General features: G+C 45.0%; 1 protein-coding gene across 5 annotated transcripts in view; it reads left to right on the top strand.

Moving 5' to 3' along the window:
- The window catches only part of LOC135054628 (zinc finger protein ZFP2-like), a 57,507-nt gene that overhangs the window by 11,592 nt on the left and 33,224 nt on the right, over positions 1–12,691 (top strand). For all 5 annotated transcript variants that reach the window (XM_063957837.1, XM_063957834.1, XM_063957833.1 and 2 more), the window contains 2 exons: positions 10,668–10,765; positions 10,909–11,422. In XM_063957837.1, the coding sequence (XP_063813907.1) occupies positions 10,668–10,765; positions 10,909–11,422 (612 nt within the window). The remainder of the gene's footprint in view (positions 1–10,667; positions 10,766–10,908; positions 11,423–12,691) is intronic.

The following is a 12,691-nucleotide window of genomic DNA, read 5'->3' as shown; positions in this document are numbered from 1 at the left end:
TCATTCCAGGAGTGGACAACTAGGAAGCAGACTTCCTCAGCAGACACAATCTCCATCCAGGAGAGTGGAGTCTTCATCAAGAGGTCTTTGCAGAAGTTACAAATCTTTAGCGAATTCCTCAAATAGACATGATAGTGTCTCGCCTATTGTTCCAGGTCAAGAGACCCTCAAGCAATAGCAGTGGATGCCCTAGTGACACCGTGGGTGTTTCAGTCGGTGTAGGTGTTTCCTCCGCTTCCACTCATTCCAAAAGTGATAAAGATCATAAGAAGAACAAAGGTTTGAGCGATCCTCATTGTTCCAGACTGGCCAAGAAGGGCTTGGTATCCGGATCTTCTGGAATTACTCTAAGGAGATCCCTGGCCTCTTCCTCTGAGGCAGGATCTGTTACAGCAGGGGCCGTGCGTGTTCCAAGACTTACCGCGACTTTGTTTGATGGCTTGGAGGTTGAACGCCGGATCCTAGCCCGGAAGTGTATTCCATTTGAAGTTATCCCCACTCTTATTCAGGCCAGGAAGGGAGTAACGTCTAAACATTATCACCGTATTTGGAGAAAATCTTGGTGTGAATACAGGAAGGCTCCTACAGAAGAATTTCAGTTAGTACGTTTTCTCCATTTTCTACAAGCCGGTGTGGATGCGGGCCTAAAGTTAGGCACAATTAAAGTTCAAATTTCAGCCTTATCGGTTGTCTTCCAAAAACAATTGGCCTCCCTTCCAGAAGTTCAGACCTTCGTGAAAGGCGTGTTGCACATCCAACCTCCCTTTGTGCCCCCTGTGGCACCATGGGATCTTAACATGGTGTTGCAATTCCTTCAATCTCATTGGTTTGAACCTTTGCAGAAGGTAGAGTTAAAATTTCTTACTTGGAAAGTGGTCATGCTGTTGGCCTTGGCATCCGCAAGGCGGGTGTCTGAATTGGCGGCCTTGTCTCACAAGACCCCTTTTTTGATCTTCCATGAAGATAGAGCAGAATTGAGGACTTGTCAGCAGTTTCGCCCAAAAGTGGTTTCGTCGTTCCACTTAAACCTACCTATTGTGGTGCCAGTGGCTACTGACGCTTGGTTGCTGGAATCGAAGTTTCTCGATGTAGTAAGAGCTTTAAAAATTTATGTCGCCAGAACGGCTCAGTTAGGAAAACAGAGGCTCTGTTTGTCCTGTATGCTCACAATAAAATTGGTGCTCCTGCTTCCAAGCAGACTATTGCGCGCTGGATCTGTCATACGATTCAGCAGGCTCATTCTACGGCTGGATTGCCGTTACCGAAATCGGTGAAGGCCCATTCTACCAGAAAGGTGGGCTCGTCCTGGGCGGCTGCCCGGGGGGTCTCGGCATTACAACTTTGCCGAGCAGCTACTTGGTCGGGTTCAAACACCTTTGCGAAGTTCTACAAGTTTGATACCCTGGCTAATGAGGACCTCATGTTTGGTCAATCGGTGCTGCAGAGTCATCCGCACTCTCCCGCCCGTTCTAGAGCTTTGGTATAACCCCATAGTTCTTGATGTGACCCCAGCATCCTCTAGGACGTATGAGAAAATAGGATTTTAATACCTACCGGTAAATCCTTTTCTCTTAGTCCGTAGAGGATGCTGGGCACCCGTCCCAGTGCGTACTGTATCTGCAGTTAGTAGTTGTGGTTACACACATGTTGTGTTACGTTTATCGTCAGCCTGTTGCTGATGATGTTCATGCCGTTGACTTGCGTTGTGTTAAATGCCATGTTGTACGGCGTGCTTGAGGTGTGAGCTGGTATGTATCTCACCTTAGTTTAACAATAAATCCTTTTCCTCTAAATTAATGTTTCCCTGGACACAGTTCATATAACTGGAGTCTGGAGGAGGGGCATAGAGGGAGGAGCCAGTTCACACCCCTTTGAAAGTCTTAAAGTGCCCATGTCTCATGTGGATCCCGTCTATACCCCATGGTTCTTGATGTGACCACAGCATCTTTTACGGACTAAGAGAAAAGGATTTACCGGTAGGTATTAAAATCCTTTTTTTTTTTTAGGGCAGACTAGATGGGCCAAGTGGTTCTTATCTGCCATCAGATTCTAATTCCTTAATCAGTGTGGAAAACATTTCCAATTGCAACCTAACAACTTCCCTACAGCCAGGACTTGTTCTCTGGATCTGCAGTGGCTTTTGCCTCTCCGGTGTGGGAGCATTCTGGTCCTATATTCTGTGATCTTGATTGGTTCCTTGACATGTTCCGGAAGATTTTCAAAAACCCAGGAGAGTCAAAGCCGGCAGTGATATATTACAGTTACTGCAAGGTTCCCGTACGGTAGCTCAATACGTCAGTCAGTTCTACACGCTGACCTCGGTTCCATTAAGATGGAACAACAAGGCTTTGTTTGCTTTTGGCAAGGTCTAGAAGAAGATAAATGGTGTCAATAAAGTTAAAGATGAGTTAGCCACTCGAGACTTACCCACAAACTTAGAAGTACTATTTTTTTGCTGTGGATAAATTTGTGTTTTAGAAAACGTGCTTAAAATGGGGGGGGGGGAGTGGGGGTGCATTGCTCTTTCTGGCCAAGGGCACCAAAAAAGTCTAGTTACGGCTCTGTGTCTTGGGGTATGAGCTGTCTTCAACAAGTTTTGCCTCTTCGTGCCACAGTTCCCTCCATTACGATTGCTCTCCCGCATCCCTACAGAGCTTTCCTTGACATTTCAGCAAACAAGCAGCAGAAACACATCCACCACATAGGGACCAGGATTGTCCGCTTGATTGCTTGCAGGCAACGCTCCTCCCAAGGGGCACCCACTTTTGCTGCCAGAGACTCAGGCCATGTTAGATTATATTCATGAAAATCTTGGCATGGGATTAATTCATCACTCCTCCTCCTCCTCCTCTCCTGCATCATGATGCAAGCTTCTTCTTTGCGAAAAGGAAAGATGGGAGTCCCCACCCTGGAATAGATTACCACAGTTTTCATGAAATTACCATCAAGAATAATATGTGCTTCCACTCATCTTCAACCTCTTCGACAGAGTAAAAAGGGCTACCATCTTCACCAAACCGGATCTTCGTGGGACCTATAGCGTCACTGGCAAATGGGCTGGTGATGAGTGGATAACCGAGTTGTACAGTGCTGTACTTAAGGATATGTTGACTATGGGGGTCATTCCAAGTTGATCGCTCGCTGGCTTGTTTTAGCAGCTGTGCTATGCCGCCGCCGACTGGGGAGTGTATTTTAGCTTAGCAGAAGTGTGAACGCCTGTGCAGCCGAGCTCTGCAAAAACAGTTTGTGTAGTTTCTGACTAGCTCTGAACCTACTCAGCGCTTGCGATCACTTCAGCCTATTCGTGTCCAGATTTGACGTCATACACCCGCCCAGCGAACGCCCAGCCACGCCTGCGTCTTTTCAGACAAGCCTACGTTTTTGCCAACACTTTCTGAAAATGGTCAGTTGACACCCAGAAACGCCCCCTGCCTGTCAATCTTCCTGCGGCCACCAGTGCGACTGAAAACTTTGCTACAACCTGTGCACAACCACAACGGCCTTTGTACCCGTACGACGCGCATGCGTGGAAATGACGATTTTTAGCCTGATCGCTGTGCTGCGAACAATGACAGCTAGCGATCAACTCGGAATGACCCCCTAATGTAACGAATGAAGGGAATATATATAAGTCTCTCCAAAGGGATAAAAGTTATATCCAAAAGCTCAAATTTAAAAAAAAAATCCTCAAAGGTCTCAGTAATGTAAATTTAAGCAGCTCTATTATCCAGTTCAATAAAAGGTGAAACCTGCAAAGTAAAGATGAACTAGTGCATTATCATAAAAACAAAGATTATTTATTAAAGTGCTGTCACATGTGCACTATAAATCTACAAATATAGTCATAACATATAATGTGACCTAAACTGATGACCCGAAAGCGGCTGAATAGAGATTCAACAAGCAGCACCCTTTTCTCACACCCGGGATGAAGAGGTGGCAGAAAGAACACCCTTGATGGAAGCCAGGTCCCGGTAAGCAGTGACAGTCACAGAGTACCACACCAGCACATTTCAGACAGAATCCTTTGGCAATGAATGGGGTATGTTAACGGAAATGGCTATATTTACCGTGAACTAATCACATGACATCAGCCAGACCAGCCCAGATGTTCCTACTCTCCTACAGAAATCCAAACTTTGACACTTTATCTTCTTCTAGTAATGATATGGCAAGGTGGGAATTGTCTTAGAATGTTTCTCCATTTAGAGGTTGTCCAGGTCCACCACCTTTCTTACCCATAGGGCAACACCCTTTAAGGATTGCTTAGGAGGGCTTCCTTTGGTCTACGTTTTGTAAAGGCTAGGGCCTCCCTTTGGCCTAGCTGTTCAAAGAGTCTTTGTAGATGATGGATTTTGATCCCCTAAGAACTATTTCAGTAGAAAAGTTGAGCAATTCCTGGATGCTGTACAGTTGGGAGGCTGGGTTAGAGCATAATCCAAGAGGATTCCCAGCATTTTGGGGACACATCCATTGATGTTGGTCTTGTTGACACTAGAAATTAGTCTTTGGTGGTTTCAGCTCACTGAACTTTCTGAATCAAGGCTTTGGTGGCATAGATAGAGCTAAGAAGACTTGGAGTGTTAACTTTTTCTGCTGTTGCCTTATTCTGCCCATACCGGAGTACCTTCCTATAATTTACTAAATCAGTGGAATTAGTCTTGGTCCTTTCATGCAGTTGATAGTGGAAAATCTCGTTAATTAAGGAGGTAGTCCTTTACCACTCAGGAGGACAGCATAAAGGAAAACAGGCCTTGTGTGCCATGAAGCCACCAACTAAGCTCCCAACATAGTTTGCTAGGAAATTTATAAGGATTCAGTCATACAATGCAATAGCATTGGCATATTGCAACCATCAGGGAGGCAGAAATGGCTCTTTGCAATGATGTAGATTGGCAGTATCATGAGTTGGATGGATCAGAAAATTCTGGAAATATCATTAGTGTTCATAATTATTCTCTCCAATAACTACTTTAACTTTGATGGGCTCTATTATAACCAATAGGTTGGTACAGCTATGGGGACCAGCTTTGCCCCAGCTATGCCAATTTGTTCATGTCCGGATGGGAGGAGACATCTGTCTGGCATGGACATTGCTGAGAGGCAAACCTGGCCCAATGGTGGTGTTAAATCAACAATGACTTCAGGAATTTTGCCAGTACCTGAACAACAATACTGAAAACATCCAATTCACCTTTGCAAGTAGTAGAGAGAAAGTGAATTTCCTTGATTTGAATATATAAGTATGTGCACAATGGATATATACAGTCTTCAACATATGTTAAACCATCAGATTTGAATACATATAATGATGTTAAGAGCAAACATCTTCTGCAATGGCTTAAAATGTCTCTGAAGGGCCAGTTTACTTGTCTCAATCGCAAATGTTCTACTAAATAAAATTGTGAGAAAGAAGCAGTTCTAAAAAGAAATACATTTATGGAGAAAGGATGTAATCATAGATGGTGGTAAGAGACAATTCAAGAGGTATCAGAAGAAGCCTCTAGACCCAAGGACAATTCTGCCCCTTCTTATAGTTTGGCCTGTAATACTCAATATACGAGCCAACATAAATCCATTGAAATATGGCACGTATTGAACGATACCACTCTGGCCATAGTATCTTTACAATTTTTTTAATATGTTATTATAACCAACTTTATTGTTTATTAACAAAGTGGTTGAAGGACAGCATGTCATTGAGATAGGGTCCGACATCAACATCCGGTGTTTTAGGTATTTAGTTAGGGAACGGTCACTGACTCTCTCACCTTGACAAGTACTTAATATAAGTTGAAATGCATCGGGGGAGAGAGAGCAAGAATCGAGAAGGTACACCAGTGTATCGGCAGAGATGGCAACCCCCGAATCGCGGCAATCGGCGTCGTGACCGCATTTCAGGTGATATGCTAGTTTTTCTACCGTCATCTCTGACCCACTTATACTGTCTGTGCTAATCGGGACTTTTTAATATATTTTATATTCGTTTAATAAATACAATGTTTATGCACTGAAAGATTGTTCTTTGCTTTCATACCATATATCCGGATGAGGATAACAAACAGCTGGCGTATCACAAAGAAACCTTTATAGGATTGAACTCGTGTGAGTATGGTATGGTGTATAACCTTATTATATACACGTGGTGAAAGGAGTGGCTGTTACTAAAGATTATATTGTGAGTGGGGTATACAACTTCAATACAGTCTGGTTTTGGGATCTGTCAACTTTTGAGCCTACACGGTGCTTTGGATTCTTACTACACCTTTTTCTGGATTTTCCACACGAGGTGTTAATGTTATGCAAACTTACTACACAATAAGCATTTTTGTTTTATTGTTTTTGTGTTTTAATGTTTAAGTGGAACCCACATCAGATGCTAATGAGGAATTCCTCTGGCTCCGAGATCAACGTAGATTGTCCACCGCAACATTATTCTGGCAGTTGGAACTATACTGAGTGCCAGGCTTGTTTTTGTTTGCTTACTGTGTATTATCATTAGTGTTCATACCCGATGTAAAAATTGGGAGACCGATTATCTCAGCAGGAATGTCCTGTTCCTAGGAGACAGGTCACTGTGTCTGGACATCTTTCAGCAGATTATGGACAGATGGATTCAGTCAAACATCCACATAACGGTGTCTCTGCTGGACCACAAGATGGGTTGTTCCTGCTCAGTGATCTTGGATCTGCAGTTGTTTCTGGTAGATGCCTTGATGGCATCTACCAGAAACATCTAATTTTTCTGCCAGTGGTGATATTGTTCCAAATTCTCACAAAGATAGTAAGACAAGGAGTTGTGGTTTTGTAGGCTATGGTCAAGAAACATTATTCTTAATAAGGGGTTCTTTGACAGGGTGACTGAAACCATGCCCGGCACCAGAAAACTACTGTTTTGGCATACATGATGATAGGTTTGATTTATGTTTCTTGGTGCAAGAATAGGAAGATTCCAAAAGACTACAGTACTTTCCAGTTGACCTGTATCCATTCAAGATTGCTTGGATAATTGGTTCAAGGGGGGTCATCCACAAAGACTCAGAGATGTTTTCTACCGTAAGAGTCATTACCTGATGATTTGCCAAGGAAGCAGTAAGCTGACTGCGAAACGCGTTGTATGGAATCTTCTATTAAAGGAAAAGTGCGATTTTTTATTTTTATTTTTGTTTCATGGTTTCTCTTTTTACAAATTTTCATAGACATTTTATGTATAATGAGCCTCTTTTGGAGATTGTACATCTCCGATAGTTACAGATCGGCAAGATATGCACTGCACGTGTGCCCATCTCCTTCTGCAACATGGCTTCCACTCCCCCTTTCCCCCCTAGCCTCAGCATGATTGATTTTTATTTATTGCCGAAGGTATTGCAACAGGCTCCTTTTGAACCATTGGACTTAGAATTTGACATGACTACCAGAATATTCTGCAATGAGGTCTCGAAACTGTAATGGACCTGGCTGTTTATGATTTAATATTCTGTGTTGAACCTAAGCTTTGCTCTAGATTTATTCTGCAGAAGGTCTACTATGTAAATGGCATTGCCCAGACTTCCAGCCTTCTATTGTAATGGCTTATTTCAGAAAATTCAAGACCACCCAAATATCTCAGAGATTACATTAGGCCCTGCCCACTGCGCACTTGACAGAGAATAAGCTTCTATCCTGATGGTTCTGCTTAACTATGGTGCTCCACAAATTGATTCACTTTGCTTCGTCACACTGCTGGGGATGTGGGGACCCTATAAATACATAAGGTTGAAACGTATATAAGAGATGCCTCCTTATGGGGTATATGCAATTCACGGCGAATCGCGGCAAATTATCGCCGTTTTTAAATTCGACTCAATTCGACAGGTGAATTCCGGAAGGTGGCTTCCGGAATTCACCATATTCAATGAAAAACGGATTCGCCAGAGTCGCGGGCGAAAATCGGCCGATTTGGCGGATTTTGCCGCGATTTTAAAAAACGGGAAAAAACTGGAAAAACCCGGGGGGAAAAATGGCGTGGGGTCCCCCCTCCAAAGCATAACCAGCCTCGGGCTCATCGAGCTGGTCCTGGTTCTAAAAATCCGGGGAAAAATTGGCCAGGGATCCCCCGTATTTTTAAAACCAGCACCGGGCTCTGCGCCTGGTGCTGGTGCCAAAAATACGGGGGACAAAAAGAGTAGGGGTCCCCCGTATTTTTAACACCAGCATCGGGCTCCACTAGCTGGACAGATAATGCCACAGCCGGGGGTCACTTTTATGCCGTGCCCTGCGGCCGTGGCATTAAATATCCAACTAGTCACCCCTGGCCGGGGTACCCTGGGGGAGTGGGGACCCCTTCAATCAAGGGGTCCCCCCCCCCAGCCACCCAAGGGCCAGGGGTGAAGCCCGAGGCTGTCCCCCCCCATCCAATGGGCTGCGGATGGGGGGGCTGATAGCCTTTTGTGATAATAAAAAGATATTGTTTTTTCCAGTAGTACTACAAGTCCCAGCAAGCCTCCCCCGCAAGCTGGTACTTGGAGAACCACAAGTACCAGCATGCGGGAGAAAAACGGGCCCGCTGGTACCTGTAGTACTACTGGGAAAAAAATACCCCAAAAAAAACAGGACACACACACCGTGACAGTAAAACTTTATTACACACTACCGACACACACATACTTACCTATGTTGACACGCCGACTGCCACGGTCTCCGACGATCCGAGGGTACCTGTGAAAAAATGATACTCACCTTCCAGCGTCCAGAGATAAATCCACGTCCAGAGAGATAAATCCACGTACTTGTAAAAAAAAAAGAACACGCAAATACCCGCTCCATACCGGACTAGAAAGGGGTCCAATGCTTTCACATCAGACCCCTTTCTACCGAATGCCGGGACATCACGTGACTCCTGTCACTGAAGTCCCTTCAGCCAATCAGGAAGCGCTACTTCCGTGGCGCTCACCTGATTGGCTGTGCGCTGTCTGTACTGTGACAGCACATCGCAAAGCCGCTCCATTACTTTCAATGGTGGGAACTTTGCGGGTAGCGGTGGGGTCACCCGCCGGTCAGCCGCTGACCGGCGGGTGACCTTACCGCTAGCCGCTAAGTTCCCACCATTGAAAGTAATGGAGCGGCTTTGCGATGTGCTGTCACAGTACAGACAGCGCACAGCCAATCAGGTGAGCGCAACGAAGTTGCGCTTCCTGATTGGCTTAGAGACCTTTCTGTGACAGCTGTCACTGACAGGTCTCATTCGTGGAAAGGTGTCCCATGTGTCAGCATGGGACCCCTTTCAGTCCGGCATGGAGCGGGTGTTCGGTTTGTTTTTTTGCCAAGTACGTGGATTTATCACTGGACCATGGCTGGGGTGAGTATATTGATCTTTTCTTTTCAGGTATCCGTGGATTCTACATGGAGAAGAGGACCGATGTCGGCGTGTGAACATAGGTAAGTATGTGTGTGTCGACGTATGAAATAAAGTTTTACTGTCGACGGTGTGTGTGTCCTGTTTTTATTTGGGTATTTTTTCCCCAGTAGTACTACAGGTACCAGCGGGCCCGTTTTTCTCCCGCATGCTGGTACTTGTGGTTCTCCAAGTACCAGCTTGCGGGGGAGGCTTGCTGGGACTTGTAGTACTACTGGAAAAAACAATATCTTTTTATTATCACAAAAGGCTATCAGCCCCCCCATCCGCAGCCCATTGGATGGGGGGGGACAGCCTCGGGCTTCACCCCTGGCCCTTGGGTGGCTGGGGGGGGGGACCCCTTGATTGAAGGGGTCCCCACTCCCCCAGGGTACCCCGGCCAGGGGTGACTAGTTGGATATTTAATGCCACGGCCGCAGGGCACGGCATAAAAGTGACCCCCGGCTGTGGCATTATCTGTCCAGCTAGTGGAGCCCGATGCTGGTGTTAAAAATACGGGGGACCCCTACTCTTTTTGTCCCCCGTATTTTTGGCACCAGCACCAGGCGCAGAGCCCGGTGCTGGTTTTAAAAATACGGGGGATCCCCTGTCAATTTTTCCCCCGCATTTTTAGAACCAGGACCAGCTCGAAGAGCCCGAGGCTGGTTATGCTTTGGAGGGGGGACCCCACGCCATTTTTTTTTATGATTTCACCGTTCCAGCATAAAAAAAATAAAAAATAAAAAAATAATATTTTAAAAAATATATAAATAATATTTGTGCCTCCAAAAATAAAAAAAAAGTACCTAATCCCTTCTAATATAAATAGATCTGCTATTCCCCCAAAAAAAAACACAAAAAAAAACATGTTTAAAATTTTTTTATTTGTTTTCACCCTCCAAAGTGTGGCGGATTGAAAATGACGAATTTGCTGTCTAAAAGCACTGCTGTCGAATTTCCAAACTTGAATTGAATATGCTTTGGTCGAATTGCAGCACTTGTATCATTGCAGAAAAGTCGAATTTGCAAAAATTCGAATTTCAAAAAGTCGAATTTTGAAAGTCCGTTTTTTGGTCGGAAAGCACTGAATTGCATAGGCGATTTTTTTTTTGGGTCGAAAATGACCCGAAATTCGACAATTTCGGGAATTCGACCGCAATTGCATATACCCCTATGTATTTAGGGAAAGCAGGAATAACTACCTATCATGTTATGGGGTGCTTATGTTACTGAACACACATCATCTGATAATCACATATATACACTGTACTCAGTCACTGTGTGTCTCCTACAGATGGACCCAGTAACAGAGATACCCCAGAGAGATGTCCCCGTCCTCTGTATTCCCAGGATTATACAGAGGAGACTCACAGGATCCCACAGGAGGATCAGGTAGGTGGGATTTAGGGTCTCACCAATATACAAATGTGACTGTCACTATATGATCTGTAGTTTAATGCACTAATAGTCATGAGTTTAATCTCAATGAAATCTGAATTTATAAAAAAAATTATTTTATTTTGTGGAATATTTAGGGTGAAATTCTGACTAATATTAAAGTAGAAGATACAGAGGGAGAAGAAGAGACGTATGTGACTGATATGATGGCAGAAGATCTAGAGGGAGAAGAAGAGACGTATGTGACTGATATGAAGGGAGAAGAAGAGACGTATGTGACTGATATGAAGGCAGAAGATATAGAGGGAGAAGAAGAGATGTATGTGACTGATATGAAGGCAGAAGATATAGAGGGAGAAGAAGAGATGTATGTGACTGATATGAGGGCAGAAGATATAGAGGGAGAAGAAGAGGCGTATGTGACTGACATGAAGGGAGAAGAAGAGGCGTATGTGACTGATATGAAGGCAGAAGATATAGAGGGAGAAGCAGAGACGTATGTGACTGATATGAAGGCAGAAGAAACAGAAGGAGAAGAAGAGACGTATGTGACTGATATGAAGGCAGAAGATATAGAGGGAGAAGAAGAGACGTATGTGAGGAGTTATCAGCAGTGTAAGGAGGAGGAAATCTCTACAGACATCAGCATAGGTGAGTTATAAATACTTATTACAGAGAAAAAAGCTTAAAATTGTATCAGGAACTAAGTAGAAGTTAGGTGTCACCATAGCCTCAGTGGCCAGGGTCCTCAGATTATAGGGGAAGACACTTCATACATACGTCCAGTAAAATGGAAATCTGATAATACCTGCTAAGAAGTGGGGAAATCATGGACACTGAGATTTTGACTGGGAGGCTTCCTTTTACACCTTTGCTTTTCCAGCAAGGTCTATGGCAGCAGTGGCTAGGAGAGCCCCCCTAGGCAGTCGATGCTCTGTCAGAAAATAGCCAAACTAACATTTAATATTTCTCTAATGTCCTAGTGGATGCTGGGGACTCCGAAAGGACCATGGGGAATAGCGGCTCCGCAGGAGACTGGGCACAAAAGTAAAAAGCTTTAGGACTACCTGGTGTGCACTGGCTCCTCCCCCTATGACCCTCCTCCAAGCCTCAGTTAGATTTTTGTGCCCGAACGAGAAGGGTGCAATCTAGGTGGCTCTCCTGAGCTGCTTAGAGTAAAAGTTTAAAGTAGGTTTTTTATTTTCAGTGAGACCTGCTGGCAACAGGCTCACTGCACCGAGGGACTAAGGGGAGAAGAAGCGAACTCACCTGCGTGCAGAGTGGATTGGGCTTCTTAGGCTACTGGACATTAGCTCCAGAGGGACGATCACAGGCCCAGCCATGGATGGGTCCCAGAGCCGCGCCGCCGGCCCCCTTACAGAGCCAGAAGACTGAAGAGGTCCGGAAAATCGGCAGCAGAAGACGTCCTGTCTTCAATAAGGTAGCGCACAGCACCGCAGCTGTGCGCCATTGCTCTCAGCACACTTCACACTCCGGTCACTGAGGGTGCAGGGCGCTGGGGGGGGCGCCCTGAGACGCAATAAAAACACCTTTTTTGGCAAAAAATACATCACATATAGCTCCTGGGCTATATGGATGCATTTAACCCCTGCCAATTTCTCCATAAAAAAGCGGGAGAAAGGCCGCCGAGAAGGGGGCGGAGCCTATCTCCTCAGCACACTGGCGCCATTTTTTCCTCACAGCTCCGTTGGAGGAAGGCTCCCTGACTCTCCCCTGCAGTCCTGAACTACAGAAACAGGGTAAAACAAGAGAGGGGGGGCACTAATTTGGCAGATAAATATATACAGCAGCTATATCAGGGAAAAACACTTATATAAGGTTATCCCTATATATATATAGCGCTCTGGTGTGTGCTGGCAAACTCTCCCTCTGTCTCCCCAAAGGGCTAGTGGGGTCCTG

This window comes from Pseudophryne corroboree, chromosome 3 (genome assembly GCF_028390025.1).
Source record: "Pseudophryne corroboree isolate aPseCor3 chromosome 3, aPseCor3.hap2, whole genome shotgun sequence".
Classification (NCBI taxonomy): Eukaryota; Metazoa; Chordata; class Amphibia; order Anura; family Myobatrachidae; genus Pseudophryne; species Pseudophryne corroboree.
This window is presented reverse-complemented; position numbering and strand designations above follow the sequence as displayed.